Raw genomic sequence first — 21742 nt, forward strand, 5'->3', positions numbered from 1 at the left:
CGTGAAAATTAGAGCTCTCAGGCTTATACGGGTGGACTTATTGTTTAATGGGGGCCTGGGAGGACACCGTCCTCCTAAACTTCCTGCCAGCACGCCCCTGAAGACAAACCAGCGTCAGCTAAGTTTCAGGTAAAATTGTTTGAACGACCCCCCTTTTAATTTAATTTTGTTTTATTCAATAAATGTCAATGGCGTCGAGTAAGCCATCAAAAATTACATGCATATAGTATTCGAAAATTGCAAATGACGATCTGTGGCCAAAAATGATCAATGCACGATAGAAAGATTTTGAATCTTAATATAATATACTGTCATGAAATACAGGCTATTAATTTAAAATATCCCTATTTGGATAGAAAATGAAATTATGCAATTTATAGACCTAGCTTTTTAAAATAAAGGTCGACTTCGATATGAAATTAAAAGTTTTTCTCTGCCGCCGATATTTGTAAGTAAGAAGTTCTCCAGACAAGATAAATACATCTAACAATATTCTACTAGTGACCATTTTTGGCATGTAATAACAACATTGTAGTGGATGACATTTCTAGGCTATGCAAATACTTTTCCGAAGTGTGCATTATTAAATATTTGACAACTATATGGAAACTAGCCTTAACACTTTTGATCAACCAATTGAGCATATCCTATTTCGTTTCGTTTTCTTTTGGTTCAATTTTCGTTTTGTTAGTCTTCAGGACAGTGGGGTCCGGAAGGCATTTTAAATAAACCGCGTTCACTTGATAAAATGGGAGTGCCGTTTGTTTTGTCGAGCTTCAACTGAGGTGTGCACTGAATTATGAGAGACATATGTAGAGCAAACAAATTAAAAGTCACACATAAATAGTTTGCTTCGTCAAATCAAAGTTCATCGAAATCATGAAAAAAAAAGAACGAAACGAAATATAGATCTGTATTTTAGTAAGATATTTGCAGCAGAGACTTTTTAATATCATTTTAATTTGTTTGGTGAGAAGTTTTCTTATCTCCACAGTCAACATTAGAACGATAATCACAGTAACTTTTATTGAATACTAAACCTGCAGGACAGGTCTGGACATACGGAACCCCGAAAGCACAATTTAAGTACTGGTTGCAGAAGTGGGGATGAGGGAATAGACCGTATTGTTGGGGACACTTGACCTTACTCCAGCACGTGACGAATTCTTTATGGTTACATCGTTCGATTTGGGGATCATATAAAGTTCCGCCAGCACACCTGGTTCGGATTCTACCGGTCTCTGTGCACTGTATAAAGTAGGCGCAGTTGTTTTTGTCTTCATAGAAACCGGAACTAGGTGGAGGACACGTCATCTCAATCTGTTTGGGTGGTGGAAGCACCTCTGTAAAAACAAACAAACATATATGAAGAAGAATATATACTAAATTGTTTCAATGGCATTTCGTCCCATGCGAACGACTAGGCAGCTGCCCTTGTCAGGCCCTTCCTCCTGCACGAATGACAAGGGGAAACTACGTCGGAAAATCCCGATAAACTTTCTCCGCCAATACAGGGATCGAACACGCGTTAAAATTAGTTAAAATTTCGTGAAACAGACCCCTGTTTTACAGAAGATTACGAAAATCTTCTAATATCTCTGTAAAAGATGACTGCCTTCAACACGTGACGTCAGATCACGCGACGTCAATCATTGGCTCAATGGCGCGTGCATTGTTTACATAAGACGTTACTGAATCGGGCAGTTCAATGGTGCCTTTTACCCATTTCAATACCCATTTGCACTAAATAGGAAATAATTTTTACCTACACATATTTTTCTAATACATAAAAACAATGTTTCAGAATTTAATTTGTCGGAAAAAACAAGTTAATATTTTTGGCTCATTAAGTCGCATCGATGTCATCCTTATCAGTGATTGTAGAGGCCCAGCGAATATTTACTGCTGATCAGTGTGGTATTTCATATGTACACTGAATGGCACACACTGATCCGCAGTGAATATTTGCTTGGCCGCGACAATCACTGATAAGGATGACATTGATGCGGCTTAATGAACTCGAAATATTAACTTTTTTCCTGCGACAAATTAAATTCTAAAACATTTTTTGTATATATTGGAAAAATAAATAAAGGCGTTTGACGTATTTGTAGTTAAAAATTATTTCCGATTTAGTGTAAATGGGTATTAAAATGACTAAAATGCAGCATTCTCTCCGAAGCAGTTATGTCTTATGTAAACAATGCACGCGCCATTCAGCCAATGATTCACACCGCGTGCTGTGACAGCACGTGTTAAGGCAGTCATCTATGACAGAGACATTATACGAGACTCGTAATTCTATGTGAAACAGATCGTGAATGGCAATGTTCAGGTGTCACTTTTTCATAAATCGGGTCGCTGTTGTGGTAAACCTAAAATGTCTTTCGGATTTACGAATAGTTCAATGGTCGTTAATGAAAAAATACTAATCACGATTTGCTTTACCTGAAAGTAACTTAACTCAGAGAGGCAAAACATAGTAGATGAAGTCATATTGAATATGAGAAAGATTTTGCTGGGAATCCGTATTTCAAGCCAGAATATGGAGTTAATATAGGACTTTACTAAAAAAAAACCATTTTAATTCATAAATCATTCAGATTGATCATTTCTAGCTTAAGTTACAGCCACACCGCCTCCAGCCTCCAACCCAACCTTCTCCCCCACCATATAACCCCAAATCCACCCAGTCCGTGATTTAGCAGCCAACTCTACCCCTTCAGTCACCACCCCAGCGTGCCGTCTACCATCATATAGACCCCGAACTGCACCTTCCCGCACCGTGGCATGACCTCACAAAAAATGTTTGTATAAGGTTTCCTACCTGGAAAACATTTACTAGTGCTAGGTGTTACGCCAGGATCCGTCACTGAAACAGACAAAATCACATAAAATAATTTGAATGATAAAATTAAATATAATCGACATATAATAGGTTGCATATCTATATTTGTAAATACGTTGTGTTTAGGGGGTTGGATGGCCGAATGGTTGCACGTGCGCGCTGTATCATAAGGTCTGTTGTTGGGTCAACTGGCGGGGTTTCGATTTTCCGGTTGTACGTGACAAGGAATGGGGTCGCCTGTCCAACCTCGTTGGTTTTCTCCGGGTCCTCCGGTTTCCTCCCACTATTAAAGACCCCTACGCGCAAGCGAATTATTCAAATAAAATTGAACCATGTGTAAGTCCTGAAATGACCTAGTTTGTGTCAAGTGGACGTTACCCCTCTCTCTCTCTCTCTCTCTCTGTCTCTCTCTCTCTCTGTCTCTCTCTGTCTTTAACCTATTGGCAATCGGTGGACAGGATAACGCGTACGTCTTCTGAACCCTTGGTTCTGGCTCTGTTGACTCCGTATATATCCGCAGCATGGTCGTAACTAACTCAGAGCAACGAGGGGGAGGGAAGTGTTCTCAGGAGTGCTGTAAAATTGACGGACAACCTCCACGAACCTTACTCTGGTAGTCTACTGAAATGGCCGTAAAGATGTTCCATACACGCAACTTTTACTTTTAAACGTAGCCTATGCCTTTTCTACACGAAACAAGCGGTTGCCATGCAAGATACGCCCATATTATGCCAGAGTTGGACAGAAAACAAGCTAAAAACTCACTCAGGGGTCATAATCGATGAAGTTACGGTCCGATATGCGCCAATATCAGGGCTGGATTAAGACCCACAGGGGCCCTAAGCACTTAAAAGATTTTGATGCGGCCATTTATGTCATTCAAAATAAATCACTAAGCACGTGACTAGAGTTTTTCTGGGAATTTATACACGTCATAATTAATTGCGACAAAACAAGTAACAGTGTGAAAAGACAAAAACATTGAGCAACTAATTGAAAGTTCTTAATTAATTTCTAAATTAAATATGTAAAATTTGGTATCTAACAAATCAGACATGCTGTGGTGCTCACATTACTATGATGCGCTAAGAACGTGCTTTATTTTGCTTAATGATTACTCCAGCACTGGCCAAAATCGAAAGGAACCATGATCTTTGGGATATAAACGTATATTTAAGTTTCATCAAAATCGATTAAACATTGTGACCTCCAGAGTGTCCACAAGCTAAAAGCGGTCGAATAAATGCCAAAACCGAAAGGAACCGGGATATAGACCTATATTTCAAGTTTCGTCAAAATCAGACAAAAATTATTGTGACGTCTAGAGTGTCCACAAACAAAATGTGAACTTACGCACGGGCACTCACACACACACACGCGTGCGGGCGCACAGACGGGCAGAGGCAACGGCATAATACGCCTACATGTCAAGCATATGTTGGGCAATGTTTAATAAAGACAAAAGATTTCATCAAATGTATGTTTAAAATCTCACCATAACAAGTAGTACTAGCTAAGTATGGTAAAAGAACGTGTAAGCGTTGAAAATCACTCATGCTGAACAAGCGGCATCTATCTCCGGATGTTATGTCCTCAAAGCCAGGAATCAATCCACCAGACGACACAGCAAACATTTCAATTCCGGCCTTCTTAGCCCTCGCTCCAGCTTCGGCGATTCTTTTAGCAATGACATCTGGTTTTGGACCAGATAAATCTGCTGCCCCGTATGTTATAATGACACCAATCTTTGGTGTACCGGGTCGTTTGTTGTCCTTGTGGAGATCAATCATGGCGTCGATTGCCTTGACAACGTTCGATCCACCATATATGGGACGATACAACTCTCTCTGTGCCAGTAAAGATATCCTTGTGTTGATATCACGTTTGTTATGGGATGGGGTTAGACGCGTGATGATTTGTGGATCTCGACCATAGAGAATCAACCCCACGTTTGTGGCTGTTTTGGAGATGTCGTAATAATTTACCATTCCGATCAGAAAGTTTTCTAATCTGATGAACTGATCTTGAGGAACTTGCATAGGAGCACCTGCAACTGCAATCACCACATCTGCCTTGCCGTCACATTCTGAAATACATTATATAAGGTGTAAGGTGGTCAGGTGATTACTTTATAGCTTCGACCCTGAAGAGTCTGTCATTGGATACAGGGATGAGGTGTCTTAATTCCAGCACACAGGGACTCGGTAACCGCTGCCTCGCATACTAAGAGATTGTGAGTGTTGCGGCACGGATCACATGATAGTTTTATTATTGTCTTTGTACCAGACCATCTTGTGAACCTACCCATTGAAACCACCAGAAATTGGCAAAACTGGCTATAGGGCAGTCATAGTACCTGCAACTGAAAGGACTAACCCCAACTCAGATACATGCAGACATGGTCCCCACTTTCGGGGATGGTGCCGATTCCTTTTCCACGGGAAAGACGTGGGATCCGGGGTTTAAGCGTGGTAGATAGGGCCTTGACGATGACCCGCGTATTTCAATCCACTCAATATCACAAGCTAGCGCATCGAGAATTGATTATGGTCTGGATAAGTTAATTAATGTCTTATTAATAGTTTATATAACATTTCAGGCCTAAAGAAAGACCTGTGATTTAGCTCTTGCATATGTTTAAGAAAGTTGGATATTTTATTCAAATATCTATTAATACTTACTGAGACTGTTGACGTGTGTAACAGCTACAATCAATCCCACTAATATTGATATCTTCATCTCCACCATTGTTATCTGTAATAAACAGATTGAAGACATCCATTCATATCACAAGAAAATTGATATCAACAATTGGGATTCAAATTAAGCCTCCTGTGGAATTGTCAATTTTGAGTGAACAGTTTCTGGTATATGTTTACTCAAGAACATCACTTATTGTCTGGGGACGTTGTCGTGCTCGAGACAGTGCATTATTTCGACGAGAATTCTGTGTATTTCTATTTTAATTACAAAATATCATTTAACCAATTTACAAACTTGTCAGTAGTGCAGGACGGAGGGCCTGACAAAGACAGCTGTCTAGTCGTTCGGATGGTACGAAAAACCGAGGTCCTGTGTTTACATCGGCGTGCACGCAAAGGATCCCTTGGCAGTTGAAATTCGATACAAGAGTAGGCCATAGTGCCGCTGCCCGGGCAAAATTTCCCTCATAGCACACGGTGTGGCGTATGCCCGTCTTCAATAGCCTATTTCATTTCATTTTCGTATAACAAAATACTTTGTAAAATATATCAATGAAAGGTTATATTTCGTATATAATACTGTTTTGTCTACATCTTACTGTAAGTTTAGTCTAGTGACCGGCTCGCCCTAGCGATACCTATCTCGTAACCCAGTTTAGGACACTCGTTTATTAAAATTTAGTTGAAATAAGCTACAGCCCCTATAACACATCACTACGGCATTTATTAGGATAAGATTCATGTCAAAGTTTCAAAATGGCAACAATTTGTGTCATTTTTTGCGTGAAATTTCGCCAAACCTAGCTATACTGTTTAGGGGTGTCTTAGACGGCAGTCGTAATCATAGGTATATTTTTAGATGACGTCTGAGACGGCTATCCTACTCAATTTTACCTGTTTCACACCTGTATTTCATAATAACACTACAGTTTTAAACAAGTCAGTTAATTCTTACCCAAATTTCTCACCTCTTCTCTGTTCATCTATCTACACGTAACACATTATTAGCTCTACTGTTTTTATGTGCTATAAACGTGCGAGACCCAAGAGTGAGATTTTTTTAAAACTTTATTTAAATGTACTCGACTGTTTAATTTTTTTTTTTATCTCGTTTTAGTTTTAGTACAAAGGTGGGTTTCATTAAATGACAAAATAAACTTTTAGAAACTTAAAGCAAGGGCTTGTGGTGTTCTTACTCAGAGTCTTGAAGCTAACCTAACCTCTGACATTCCCATTAAACACTGATTTTAGATTTTAAGTCAATATTAAAATGGCATTTAGTAATTAAACTTGAAATACACGAGTCACGATGGCCTACAATTACTGTTTATTACGAGCAGGGGCGCCGGAACCCGGGTACCAGGGTATACAAATGGTACCCTGCCCTTTTCTAGGGTATACCCATGCCCTAATGATGAAAGTTTTCAACCTTTTTACTAGTCTATTCATTTGTGAATAATCAGGCTTTTGTCTCTTTCATTATCATGTATTTTAAAGGGTTTTATGTTGAAATTCGGAATGCTAGAGGCGCTCTAAACAGCGTTCTCGGAATGGTCAAATTTTAAAATTTTCTAGAGGCCGAGGGGAGGACCCTCCTCCCCCCCCCCTATCTTTTGGTACCCTGGGCCTCGCGCCTTTCCGGCGCCCCTGATTGCGAAACGAAACCTCGCTCAGTAATAAACATTAATTGTATTCCATAGAACTGCTTCTTTTGTATGCAAAATGAAAAGAGCAGAAAGAAACTATCTTTAAAAATACTGAAGTGGATAATCGAGATCGTAGTAATGATGATCGAGGCTAGGCCGAAAATTCAAACATTATAGGAGATTAGATAAAGAGCTGACAGTTCTCACTATAATATTTAAAAACTAGAAGCAAACTTGCTGACAATTTCTGTCACATTGATCCACTATGAACCGAGATTTTAGCGATTGAATTTTCGGCCTAGCCTCGATCATCATTACTTCGATCTCGATTATCCACTTCATGATTAAATCATGAATGAAAGTTGAGCAGCAAATCAGATCCTAATCCAATAAATATCGCAGGCTAGCGATGACATCGAGAGTTGATAATGGTCTGAAAAAGTTAATTAATGTCTTTCAGACCTAAAGAAAGACCTGCAATAAGCAGATTTAGCTCTTGCATTATGTATGTTTAATAAAAGAAAAATCATCCCTTTCGAACGACTTGGTACTGTTCATACCCACACCCTTCGTCCTGTATTACCACCCAGGGGAACCCTGTTGGAAATCCCGGGGTTTGTATTTTGGGATCAAACTGATTACTGAGTCAGCCTCCGCCCCCACCCACACATACACACACGCGCGCGCACACTCTAGCCAACTGTGGCTCTAAGTGTAAGGGGGGTGGGGGTAGCGCGTGTCCGTCATATAAGGTCTGTCATTGAGTCAACTGACGTAATATTGATTCCCCGGTTGTTCGTGACAAGGAGTAGGGTCGCCGGTCCAACCTCCGGTTTTCTCCGGATTTTACGGTTTCCTCCAACTGCTAAAGGCCCCTGTTTGTCCAGAAATAATCTGATTTGTGTCGAGTGGACGTTAAACCCCATTTCCATCTCCCTCTCTCTAAGTGCAGTAAAACGTAATAAGATCTGACTACTTCTAATAAAGAAACGCTAAAGCGTTGTTACTTTACGTGACTACACTCGAAACCACAGGGTCATATTTTAACGTCTGGATTTTTCTTAATAATCTTTTGGGTTTATTATTGTAGGAAAAAACCAATGACACCATCTTTTTTTTTATAACAGGACAGCAAAAAACACAAGCAGGTCATATATACATCCATAGTTGCAATCTGTTTCACAGTGGATTACGAAAATTCACTGCTGATCACAATCTGTTTCACAGAATATTACGAACATCTTCTAATATCTCTGTAAAAGATGACTGTCTTCAACAAATGACGTCATATTACGCGGCGTCCATCATTGGCTCAATGGCGCGTGCATGGTTTACATAAGACGTAACAGATTCGAGCAGTATGGCGCCTTTTACTCATTTTAATACCCATTTAAAATAGGGTGACCCATGTACTCACAGAAATACAGTCCACCGCTGATAGTTCGAGACTACCACTGAAGCGTGCACATTCGCCGTGCCGAGACCAACTTTCTGACAGTATGATACTATAAATAGCCATGGCACGTGCAATTGTCTACACATCTATCAACTATTACAGCCGTAAAAAAATTTATTGTTGACGATTTTGAATAGCAGTAAAATTAAGCTTCTTGGTTATTACAGCAGATTTAGAAATTACGTTCGTTTCATTTTTTAAATCGCTTTATCATTAACTGTACCGTTAAGAGCGGCATTTTTTGGTTTAGTACAAATAATATGTGTGACGCATTAAGTCACATTGATGTCATCCTTATCAGTGATTGTCGCGGCCTAGCGAATATTCACTGCGGATCAGTGTGTGCTGATCAGTGTGCCATAGTTGTAGCAATAGCCATAATGGCTAACGCTTCTTAATTCTGGATTCATTGGCAGTTGTAATTTAATGAAGAGTAATTGGAAACGCCCTCATTTGCTAAATTATAGTCCAGACTAAGCAGGGACATGGTGACCCATTATTTTTCATGAGGAACATTATTTATATGTGTGTGCGAGGAGGGGGGTCCCTCCCAGTGCCGCCGAGTAATATTGTGCTGTTTAGAATATGTTAGAGTCGATGTGTAGCCTATCTGACCCACGGTATGTTTGACACCGGTTAAGCCTTATGATTATCATTATAATGTTGAAAATCGCATTGAAACCGCGTGATTTTTGCCATTTGCGAGGGGGAGCAAAAACTCAAAAACATGGCGCAAAGCGCGTAGTACCGTTTCAATGTTCCCGGCCAAAACGCGCACAGTAATATGTACACGAATAAGGGCCTAAATGAGTAGGCAGAAGGGATTGTTAGTTTTAACATCACTCAGTTTACACGGGGTGTGGTTGGTCGTTCTATTATGACAGCGAAATTAAACGGAAACTATATATTCTTAGATTTTAACCACAGCCTAGTCGAGGTGTAATTGGTCGTTCCATTATGGCAACGAAATTAATGCGACATTTAGCTAAAAAAAAAAAGGGGTGTTTACAATTTGACGTATTGTTGATGGGTGCAATTGGACTTTCCATTATCTGATTACAGAATTTAATTAGACTTTAACTAATATAGTATTTGTAAAAAGTGTATGACATATTATATTTATTTATTTTTAAAAAAAAAACACTTCTACGTGAAATTTGTCATTTACATGTCATCCACTTAAATAGCGAAATTAAAGCTGTTAACTTTATATAAGATTTGAAGCCAAAATTAGCTCATTTAGCTCTTACATAATGTATGTTTAACCAAGCAACATCAACTTAATAATTCCAAATGGAAATTTGATCGTTACAAATAATGCACCAACAATTAACGATACACCTATATGAATTTAAAGCTTAAGACCAGTGGTTGTTAATCAGGGTGTGAAGATACTGTACTTACAAGCTGCCCTGCTTAATTTATTTATTTCATCTGATCTGTAAGCCACTGCTCTAGGATGGTTTTCGGATAAAATGATTTCTTTATAGCCCAGTGCTTTGCGTAGTCCCGGCTTTATTAACCCATTTGATGCAGAAAGTAGGATGAAAAACCCAAATTTCATTTCATTTTATCAATTCGAATTTTCAGTCACTAGATTTTATTTCTAGATATAGGCCCTACATCTAATTCAGATTAATATTTAATTTTTCTTATTAATAAAAAGTATATAAAAGATATTTTATTTCCCTTGTAAAGATTGGCGTTTTATGGTTTACGCAGGCCTTTGCAAAAAGGTATTCCTATTTGAAATGATAATACAAGAGCAAATAATATTAAACTTTTTTAATATGAAAGATTAAAGACGTACATATTAAGAAACCTCATCTTATAGTTTATAAAGCTTATATTTTTATTTATACGATAACCGGATGGACATTTTGAATAGTATCAGTGATGTCGAAATAACATCACCTTATTTTTAAACAATATTTTATACAGATTTGTATCTGAATAGGGATTGGTGAATATACATAGTCAGTATTAAACCTCCTCTTATTAAATTCAATAACTTCCGTTTATTACACTGCCTTTCCAAGAATAAAACTTATAAAAAAACTGCACCGAAATAAACCTTTTTTATTCAGTAATCCATATAAAAAAATATTTTAATACATTCTGAGCCAAACAACATTTTTATTTTATTTAACTTAAAAAAATACAGAAATTTATAACTCCCACTTTGTTTAAAATGCTCTTTTATCAATATATCAATTGGACAGCAAATTAGAAAGGAAAGCGCCCGATTCGTTTTTCGTTTGTTTCGCAAATATTCGACTACTAGAAATTGTAAATGGATTGTCGAAATAGAGAATCTCCTACTCGTCTTTTTTGATATCAAAAAATATCCACACAAGTCGATAAAGTAAAAAAATGAGGCTATGTCGAGTTTTATTTACTTTATCGACGAGTGTTGATATTTTTGATATCAAAAAAGACGAGTAGGAGATTTTATTTATCACCCAATCCTTTCTTACATGCACAAATAAACATATATAATTCTTTGCTGTAGATTTCATTTTTATTGAACCTGATTACACAATGGCGTAGTGATACATCATTTTTTGAAAGCAATTCAATCATTGTAAAGTCCTTTATATTCATCCAGTGTCTCCATCAAGGTGAATTAAATAAAAATAATTCATTTTTAATTAAAAAAAGAAGTTACTTTTAATAATAAAAATGAACTGTTCTTTGAAAATACAAAAAAGTAGTTCCTTTTTAACTGACCAATCAAATTCATGTAAAGCGATATCTCCTAAGGAGATATCGCAGTAGATTATGAAATTTATCACACAAGCGATATCTACTGTAGAATGTATTATTGGGTGATAAATGACATTATACATTCTATAATATCGTTCATTGTTAAAACCCCTGTCCAGGTAATTAGCTGTAAACCCATGCAAGTTTCGAATATTGATGACGATCACGTTTGGCTTAAACTTTTCAACTGTCGAACACAAATTGAGTTATATCTCAAATTTTCATTGCCAATATTCTTAACCCGTTTTATCTTCCTGCTTGGCTTTTCATTTCCAACTATTAAGCCATCTTAACAAATTTTATTTTCAATTTTTTGTTTAAACTGTCGACTATTCTTTTTTTTATTTTAAATAGATGGACACCAACTACGCAAACCAGAACATCAAATTTAATTAAACGAGATCTATTCGTTTCACATATTAAAATAAACTTACCTTTATGAGATAAATATAAACCTTCTTTTCTCTAATGTTATTAGTGCAAGTCGTTATATACTATAATACACCCTTCTGTGGTTAATATAGCTACCACTGTGTTCACCTGTATTCAACTAGTGAATATCCGATGTGTTAATCTCCTATTTATATATAAACCCTTCCCTCCATCTACATCCCGTTATTCCATATAAATCATTCGACCATAAATAACAAATAACGCACGCGGCGAATTCACCTGTCGCGTACTCAAGGTCGGCTTTAATCAGGAATTCTTGATTTGTAATAATACATGTAAATCGGGACATGAAAATGGTGTCGGATGTAACAGAGTACCGGAGTGATCAGAGGTCGGATGTGACAGAGTGCACTGTATTTTTTTCACGTTATTAGGTCTGTTATTATGCAAAAAACGTCGCTGGATTCATCTTTTTTTTTTTTTTAAAAAATGCGATTTCCTACCAAATAAAACTATTGTCCGAGATTATTTAATTGTAAGGTGAATCACGAGAGGTGCAGAATTAGAACAGGCTTACTCCATACATTCCATTCTCAATGTGCTATGAGTCTTAAGGTTAACAGCTTACGCCTCGTCCCAAATTTTACGTAGAAAAGAGTACACGTTACCTTTCAGATGCACACGTACATGAGATGCATATTTTTATAATCCCTATGGAATATTCTTATGATGATTTACTGTTATAATATGAATTGGCACTTACACGTTACCCTTTAGTATACCCAGATGCACACCTACATAAGATATTTTTATAATCCCTATAGAATATTCATATGATGATTTAATTTTATAATATGAATGGTCACTTATTCCGTGTTAAATAAAAGGCTGTCACCGGGTGCAGCTGTTCAGCTTTAAGGATCCTGGCATGAATTTTACACCAATAAGTTCGAAGGTCTTTGGAAACGATGGGTCAGGTCGTGTAATGCATTAAATTCGTAGGTCTATCGAAATATGGTAGAGTCGTTTAAACCATTAAATTCGTAGGTCTATTGAAATATGGTAGATTCGTGTAAACCATTAAATTCGTAGGTCTATAGAAATATGGTCTAGTCGTGTAAACCATTAAATTCGAAGGTCTATAGAAATATGTCGTGTAAACCATTAAATTCGTAGGTCTATAGAAATATAGTCTAGTCGTGTAAACCATTAAATTCGTGGGTGAATAGAAATATGGTAGATTCGTGTAAACCATTAAATTCGTAGGTCTATAGAAATATGGTAGAGTCGTGTAAAACATTAAATTCGTAGGTCTATAGAAATATGGTCTAGTCGTGTAAACCATTAAATTCGAAGGTCTATAGAAATATGTCGTGTAAACCATTAAATTCGTAGGTCTATAGAAATATAGTCTAGTCGTGTAAACCATTAAATTCGTGGGTGAATAGAAATATGGTAGAGTCGTGTAAAACATTAAATTCGTAGGTCTATCGAAATATGGTAGAGTCGTTTAAACCATGAAATTCGTAGGTCTATAGAAGTATGGTAGAGTCGTGTAAAACATTAAATTTATAGGTGAATAGAAATATGGTCTAGTCGTGTAAACCTTTAAATTCTTGGGTGAATAGAAATATGGTCTAGTCGTGTAAACCATTAAAGCGATAATTTCATATTTTCTAAGAAAGTCAAAACATAATTATTTCTATGTCTTTTGCTCAATAGGTTGTCAACTCACTATTATACGATTATAGGTATTATTCTCCCTCTTAAAAATCCTTTGACCCCGGAAATAATAACACAATTACCTCCCTTGTTTTTCTATCCCCCCCCCCCCATGGAATAGCTAACTTCAAACGTTTGAACTCAAAGTTGAAAATGATATTTTTGCCAATTTTTCAACTGGCAATAGTGAATTATAGGATTAATCTTTAACTAGGTAGGGCTGTTTATAGATACCATCTATTGTAAGGCTTTATTTTAATAAATTTTAAAAATATAACTTAAAAATATGAAATTGCAGCTTTAAATATAGTCTAGTCGTATAAACCATTAAATTCGTAGGTGAATAGAAATATGGTCTACTAAATTCGTAGGTCTATAGAAATATAGTCTAGTCGTGCGTAAACTATTACATTCGTACGTCCTTAGAAATATGGCCTAGTCATGTAAACCATCAAAATTCGCAGTCTCTCCCTCAGAATTCTTGTTAGCTATGAAAGTGTGCAAAGTTGTTCGGCGAGGGGGCGCACAAGTTATAAAAAAATCCCCGGCAGTTAGAATTGGAAGAAGAGTAGGCGGAAATGCCGCTGTCCTTGTTATACATATCCAAAACAAAACGAGTTATATCCACTGTTGTCTGCATCCTGAACACAGGGAAATATCTACTTTACTTCGAGAAAAGACCTCTGCCCTAAATGGGCGCAATATCCAACAATTAGTATATTGTTTTATAATGTGGCCCTACTCCGGTTTACATCTGTTATACACAAAAAGATTACTTAAAACTTTTCAAAGCAGATTATTATATACTTCTGAAAATCGTTAACTAGATTAGTGTCGGTTCTCAAGTAGAGAGAGAGAGAGAGAGAGAAATGGGGTTTAACGTCCACTCGACACAAACTAGGCCATTTCGGGACTAACATATGGTTTAATTTTATTTCAATAATTCGCTTGCGCGTAGGGGTCTTTAGCAGTGGGAGGAAACCGGAGGACCCGGAGAAAACCCACGAGGTTGGACAGGCGACCCTACTCCTTGTCACGTACAACCGGGGATTCGAAACCACGCCAGTTGACTCAATGACAGGCTTTATGATACAGCGCGCACGTGCTAACCATTCGGCCATCCACCCCCCTGTTCTCAAGTACGTTTAGTATGGCCTTGTCTGGTGTGAAATACTAGCTGGGTTACACACTTCTTTTAGTAATCATGTATATGTGTGGAATTTGAGAGACACGGTGGCTAAGTGGGTAAGGTGACGAAAAACCGAGGCCCCGTGTATACATTGGCGTGCACGTAAAAGATCCCTTGGCAGTTGGAATTCGATATAAGAGTAGGCTATAGTGCCGCTGTCCTGGCAAAACTTCCCTCATAGCACACTGTATGGCATATGCCTGTCTTCATTAGCCCAGTGGGAGCAGAACAGTAGGACGTTAAACCCCATTTCATTTCATTTTTAATTTATATGCGGAATTTATAGACAATATACGTATATTCTTTGATGAGATGGAAACCAGACCATTTCGTACCCGTGTACTTGAAAGATTTTATATCTTTCACTAAGTTAAAGTTCACAAACACTGTAATATATTAATCACAAGTTTTTATTAAATCGAGAAGAAACGAGGTGCGTGCTTTCTATAGAGGTGTAGTTATTAGGCCCATGCACTATTTGCCTCGGGTCACTCTAACCCATTCCTCGGTTGATAAATAGAGACGAAAACAACGTAATTAATAATATACTGACCCGGATATAAATAAAACTAATAAATTATAATCTATGGCGATCACTTAACACACCTATACATATTTCTATATACCTATAAAAAGGGGGTTATAACAAAGTTAAACAAAAGGTACAAATAAGTGAGGACATCTCTTGTACACATTGTCGTGCACTTAAAAGAACCCTTGAAATGAAATGAAATGAAATGAAGTGGGGTTTAACGTCCTACTGTTCTACTCCGACTGGGCTTATGAAGACGTGCATAAACCATACAGTGTGCTATGTGTGAAATTTTGTCTGGGCAGCGGCACTATGGCCTACTTTTATATCGAATTCCAACTGCCAAGGGATCTTTACGTGCACGTCAATGTATACTAGGACCTCGATTTTTCGTCCAATCCGAACGACCAGACAGCCCTCTGTCCTTGTCAGGCCCTCCATTTGATTAAAATTCCCCTCATTGTACACTGCATTACCTCGGTTAGGGTAGAAAAGTAGGACGTTAAACCCCATTTCATAGCATGTCAACCAGGGCCAGGGTGAGTGTATGTGCGTGTGTGTGTGTGGGGAGGGGGGGGGGGGTATCTTCCATGAACAAAGGATTGTAACAGTCAACGATCTTATATAATGTAATTTTTACAATCCATTTACAATTTTGGGTGGTTGAATTTTTCCGAAACAAACGGAAAACGAAGCTTGCTCTTTCTAATTTGCTTTCTAATTTTCTGATGATCGAGGACTATTTAATAAGTAGCGGGAGTTACAAATTTGTGTATTTTTTAAGTTAAATAAAATAAAAATGTTGTTTGGCTAAGAATGTATTAAAGTAATTTTTATATGGATTACTGAATAAAAAAGGTTTATTTCAGTGCTATAAGTTGTATTCTTGGAAAAACAGTGTAATGAACGGAAGTTATTGAACGTCAAGTTAATAAGAAGAGGTTTAATATTGGCTAGGTATATTTTCCAATCCCTATTCAGATACAAATCTGTATAAAATATTGTCTAAAAATAAGGTGGTGTTATTTCGACATCACTGATACTATTCAAGATGTCCATCCGGTTATCAGATAAATGAAAATACAAGCTTTATAAACTATAAGATGAGGTTTCTTAATATGTACGTCTTTAATCCCTCGCCTAAAAAATTTTTTAATATTATTTGCTCTTGTATTATAATTTCAAATAGGAATACCTTTTTGCAAAGGCGTGCGTAAACCATAAAACGCCAATCTTTACTAGGGAAATAAAATATCTTTTATATACTTTTTATTAATAAGAAAAATTAAATATTAATCTTTATTAGAAGTATATCTAGAAATAAAATCTAATTACTGAAAATTCGAATTGATAAAATGAAATGAAATTTCGCTTTTTCATCCTACTTTCTGCACCGGTTAATAAAGACGGGACTACGCAAAGCACTGTGCTATAAAGAATTTTGTTATCCGAAAACCATCCTATGGAGAATTGACTTGAAGAGGGTTGGCGAGAGAGAGAGAGAGAAATGGGGTTTAACGTCCACTCGACACAAACTAGTTCATTTCGAGACTAACATATGGTTTAATTTTATTTCAATAATTCGCTTATGCGTAGGGGTCTTTATCAGTGCTACGATAATAAACAACTACGCTACATCTTCCAACTTAGCTCAAAATAAATTAATTTGAATAAAATTTTCAATATATATATTTTTGTACGCCCGGCTCTATATTTAAATCTTACACAATGCATCTGTAAATATTTTTTATTTCATGTTTGACTTTTAAACTGTCGACTGTTAAACACAAAATGGGTTGTATCTCAAAGTTGGCTCAATCTGCTTATGTAAAATTTTAGATGTAGACAGGTACCCAAATCGCAAAGGACTACACCAAATTCAATTAAATCGATAATTTTGCCACAATCGATGAGAATTGGTTGTTTCGTATTAAAATAAACTTACCTTTATAGTTAAATATAAACCTTCTATTCTTATGGTTGTTGTGGTTAATATAGCTTCTGCTGTGTTCACCGCTATTCAACTAGTGAATACTGATATCCGATGTGTTAATCTCCTATTTATATATAAACCTTTCCCTCCATCTACATCCCGTTATTCCATATAAATCATTCGACCATAAATAACAAATAACGCACGCGGCGAATTCACCTGTACATTCTAAATAAACACTCGAGAGGATGTTTTTACGTCATTTCTCTACCCGGATTGAAAGTGGTGTCAAGGTGGGTTTAAATCACGAATACCTGATTTTTAATAAATATTTATCCATTATTAGGCCTGTTATTATTCGCTGAATTAACTTTTTTTTTTTATATAAAATTTAATTTATTACGAAATAAAACTGTTGTCTGAAATTATGAAATTGTATAGCGAGCCACGGTTGATAGGCATGTGGAATAGGTGTACGCCATACAATGTCCATGTGCTATGCGGCTAATTTAACCGCCTAAACTCTTCATTGAATTATTTAAGTCTATACGCCAACGAGTATACGTTTTAATCGTACCATCCAAAAAACTAGACACTCCCACCTCCTCTCGTCCTGCAACTCCGAAGAACTGACTCGGTCAATGTCGGTATCGAATATTAAAATGAAGCAGCTAAGAATTGTTGGGATTTATTTTTTGTGTAAGACGTACGTGTGGTGAAGCTGTATTTATCTTAATTATATTTGATCAAGGGATCATTATTTGATTTTAAAGCTTCGTAATATTTAAGAATCGTGACCTGTAAAAAGGATTATGCGGGTGTCAATTCTCGATTGACGATTGTTCAGGGTTAGTTTAGTACTGAAACATTTTCAAACTTCAAGGAAACGATCCGTAAAAAATGAAATGAAATAGGGTTTAAAGTCCTAGTTTTCTGCACTGTCTGGGTTAGTTGCTGTATCATAAGACCTGTCATTGAGTTAACTGGCTTGGTTTCGAATCCCCGGTTGTACGTGACAAGGAGTAGGGTTGCCTGTCCAACCTCGTGGGTTTTCTCCGCGTCCTCCGGTTTCCTCCCACTGCTAAAGACCCCCTACGCGCAAGCGAATTATTGAAATAAAATTAAACCATGTGTTAGTCCCGAAATGACCTAGTCTGTGTCGAGTGGACGTTAAGCCCCATTTCTCTCTCTCTCTCCCTTGTCATGAATGGTGTCTGCTGGGCCATCTCGAGTGAAGATATTTGCATTTGAAGGTTTGACAAGACTTGTGCAATAAATTCAACCACCGTACTGGTTGTTCGAAGCTAAGTCTCGCTCCTCCACTTTTTTTTAGCTTAAATCAAAATATGGCTGACCTGTTTTAATCTATTTAATATCAGAGAAATCCGACGTCACCGAGAATTGATTATGGCCTGGATGAGTTAATTAATGTCTAATAATTTAGAAAGAATTTCAGACCTAAAGAAAGACCGGCAATAGGTAGATTTAGCTCTTCCATAATGTATGTTTAAAGGAGCTAAATCGCTAACATTTGGGACCTAGAAATTGACAAAAGTAGGTCGCAACACATATAATACTGTAGTATGAATGTATATAAACTGATTTACATTCAATGGTTCCCGTTTTTACTCCAATTTCAAATCAGTTATGTTCGGCGAAATAAGTCAGCAGTCTCAAGCGAGTGCAAATTTCTAGCGTCTGGTTATTCCAGTCTACATACGCCGTTTGATTTGGTGCAATGTGTCTAGCCTCGTCCCTCGAGTCTCTTGATACAACTGGGGCTGAAGCGCATTATGGTACACGATTCGTGTACCAATGGTAAAATGTTTATTTTGTCTTAAATATTAGATATCAAAAGCCCATCTTTTTCCGGTAAGATCACAACATGAATGTTGATTTAATTTGACAAATAAATCGTGTTTTCAATGTTGAAGATTTTGGATGATATTGAGTTAGAGACTTAGCTACTTTAAATATTTTATCTTTCATTAACTTAAAGTTCACAAATACTGCAATCTGATTAAAACACAGATCCTATTTCGTTTCGTTTTTTTTTATGGTTCAAAACTTCGTTTTACTTGTCTTTACTACACTACACTGTAACAAAAATTTCCGTGAAAAAACGTAAAAAATTCCGGAAACAAAAATGACCAGGAAAATTTTATCCGTATTTGTTTTTCCTGTAATTTACAGAAATTCCTTCAATTAACATAAATTCCATTTTCAAATACAGAAAAAAAAAATCCTGGTAAATTTTGTTTCCTGACCATGAAGGTGATAAAAATTTCATTGAATTAACCATTGACTTTATACGCGTGCGTGAAATAGCTTTATTTAACGTCCGCTTCCACCGAAGTGATATCGCAAATAATTTTTAAACGTAACCTCTTTTCGCCATCATAAGAAACGAGAGCAAGGTATCACAAACCGCTACTCGTCAGTGGTTGGAGGCTTTCAGATGTAAGTTTGCGGTATTATCAATTCGCAGGTATGCAGACTCTGCCATAGAGACAAACCGACTTACACTGGCCAACCGGTTGTACTATCCGGACTTTAGCGTGCTTGATTACCAGATATTACAACCTTAACACCCGCAGTTCGTTCGTTCGTTTCTGGGGTTTTACGACCACTTCCACCTAAGGTGATATCGTAGACAACACCCGCAGCATTAAAACATACTTTTACATATTTATGAAAATACTTACAATCTGATTACCGTATGATGAATAACAATACACTTTATAGATCTTATAAATAATGGAAATTAGATATACATGTCAATTAATATACCAAACGTTACAAAATATGATTCTTCATATTATGGTTAATAAATTGAAATGAATACTATAACATGATGATTATTAGGAATGATTATATATGTATACGATTACTTATCGTTGCACCGTTTATCCCGTAAAACAAAAGAATTAAGTCCATTACAGAACGGAATAAAACATTTTATCCCTAAATTTCACGGAACTTCCTTGTCATTCCACCGTTTATTCCGTAAAATAACAGAATTAAGTCCGTTATAGAAGGGAATAAAACATTTTATCCCTAAATTTCACGGAAATTTCCTGTTTAATACTGAATATTCCACAGAAATACATAAAACACGTAATTTGAAGAAATAATTCAGACAATTAACACAATTTCTCCAAAAAATCCATCGATTAACAGAAAAAAGGTGTTAAATTACGGAATTCGGCCACATAAAAAATGGATATTTTTTACAGTGTAGGATCTGGAAGAGTTGATGTATAATCCGCGTTCTGGATGATACGAGGTATTAGCCAATGAAACGGTCTGGTACTGCTAGTTTTTGACGTGAGGTGCACGAAACTGTGGGTAACCCACTAGAAACATCAACGCCGATTGGTTAATCAAATGTCTGATGTGATAGGGTCAAAAGCCACTCGTATGACCCCTGACGCGACCTCCCACCACAATCGGTCAGATCTTCGTGTAGTGTAGGCCATCGAAAGTATAAAAAACGAAACGAAATACAGATCTGTATTTTAATCAGATTGCAAATACTGTAATTTATTATTCAAAAGTCTTTATTTAATTGGGAAACCGCATGCGTGCTTTATAGGGGTGGAGTTAAGACTCGTACAGGATTTGGCGTGGGTCACTATAACTCATTCCCTGGTTAATAAATAAATCTCTCTACCAGAGATAATAATAGTACATTGACCCAGATAAATAAATCTATAAATTATAATTAATGACGCTACTGTTAAAGTAGCTAAGTCTGTAACTCAATATCGTCCAAAGTCTTACACGTTGAAAACACGAATAATTTGTCAATTCAAATCAACATTGATGTTGTTATCTTGCCGGGAAAAGGTAGGCTTCTGATATCCAATATTTAAGACAAAATAAACATTTTACCATTGGTACACAAATCGTGTACCATAGTGCGTTTCATCGTCATTTGTAATAAGTGACCAGAAAGAGGGAGGCTAGACATATTCCACAACTCATGTCATACGGCGACGCCATAACTTATCTGGAGAGCATGCGCAATAGACTAGAATAACCAGACGCTAGAAATTTCTATTCGGTTGAGACTCATGCCGTATTTCGCTGGGCCTAACTGATTTGAAATTAGAGTCAAAACGGAAACAATTGAATGTAAATCAGTTTATATACAATCAGATTACATTATTATATGCGTTGCGACCCATTTCGGTCAATTTCTAGGTCCCAAATATTAGCGATTTAGCTCCTTTAATACAGACCACCGGTTATACATGTAGGCTAACTGAGCTTAATGCTGAGAAACTGTGCGAGTTTGCTGGATCCATTTGTACAAGGCGCGTGCTAGACGTCTGCACACATAAACCGAACATTTTATTTTACATCCGCATGGTCCCATTCTCCTGGAGCAACCACGGTGAGTAGGGTGAACCGGTTTCGATCCCAGGTCTGGCCGATAAAGATCCTCTGTATTTTCTAGTCTGGGTTTTCCTTGTCAGTGGTGGAGGACTGGGAGTTATAGGAAAACATTTAATAATTATGATGATACAAAATAGCAAAGGTCCACCTCATT

General features: G+C 36.9%; 1 protein-coding gene across 3 annotated transcripts; it reads right to left on the reverse strand.

Annotated features, from left to right (window-relative positions):
* Positions 1 to 416: 416 nt before the first annotated feature.
* Positions 417 to 17818, reverse strand: LOC126825158 (cartilage matrix protein). 3 transcript variants are annotated; one of them, XM_050554664.2, is made up of 5 exons: positions 17200 to 17818; positions 5530 to 5602; positions 4344 to 4934; positions 2828 to 2872; positions 417 to 1343 (listed from the first exon to the last, which is right to left on the reverse strand). In XM_050554664.2, the coding sequence occupies exons 2-5, from the start codon at positions 5594 to 5596 to the stop codon at positions 958 to 960; spliced, it is 1089 nt and encodes a 362-aa protein (XP_050410621.1). In that variant the 5' UTR covers positions 5597 to 5602; positions 17200 to 17818; the 3' UTR covers positions 417 to 957. The 3 variants fall into 3 exon arrangements, with proteins under 3 accessions (XP_050410621.1, XP_050410622.1, XP_050410623.1); XM_050554665.2 differs by lacking the exon at positions 17200 to 17818 and adding an exon at positions 11853 to 11981; XM_050554666.2 differs by lacking the exon at positions 17200 to 17818 and adding an exon at positions 6506 to 6596.
* Positions 17819 to 21742: the final 3924 nt, after the last annotated feature.

Source organism: Patella vulgata, chromosome 6 (assembly GCF_932274485.2).
Source record: "Patella vulgata chromosome 6, xgPatVulg1.2, whole genome shotgun sequence".
Taxonomy (NCBI): Eukaryota; Metazoa; Mollusca; class Gastropoda; family Patellidae; genus Patella; species Patella vulgata.

Bases quoted from the DNA above. Each gene is read 5' to 3' on its own strand.
- LOC126825158 (XM_050554664.2), bottom strand. From the start codon at position 5,596: ATGGTGGAGATGAAGATATCAATATTAGTGGGATTGATTGTAGCTGTT. The intron at 4,935-5,529 runs GTAAGTATTAAT...AATGTATTTCAG, and splicing joins TACACACGTCAACAGTCTCA to AATGTGACGGCAAGGCAGAT. The intron at 2,873-4,343 runs GTGAGATTTTAA...TGTCTGTTTCAG, and splicing joins AGCTAGTACTACTTGTTATG to TGACGGATCCTGGCGTAACA.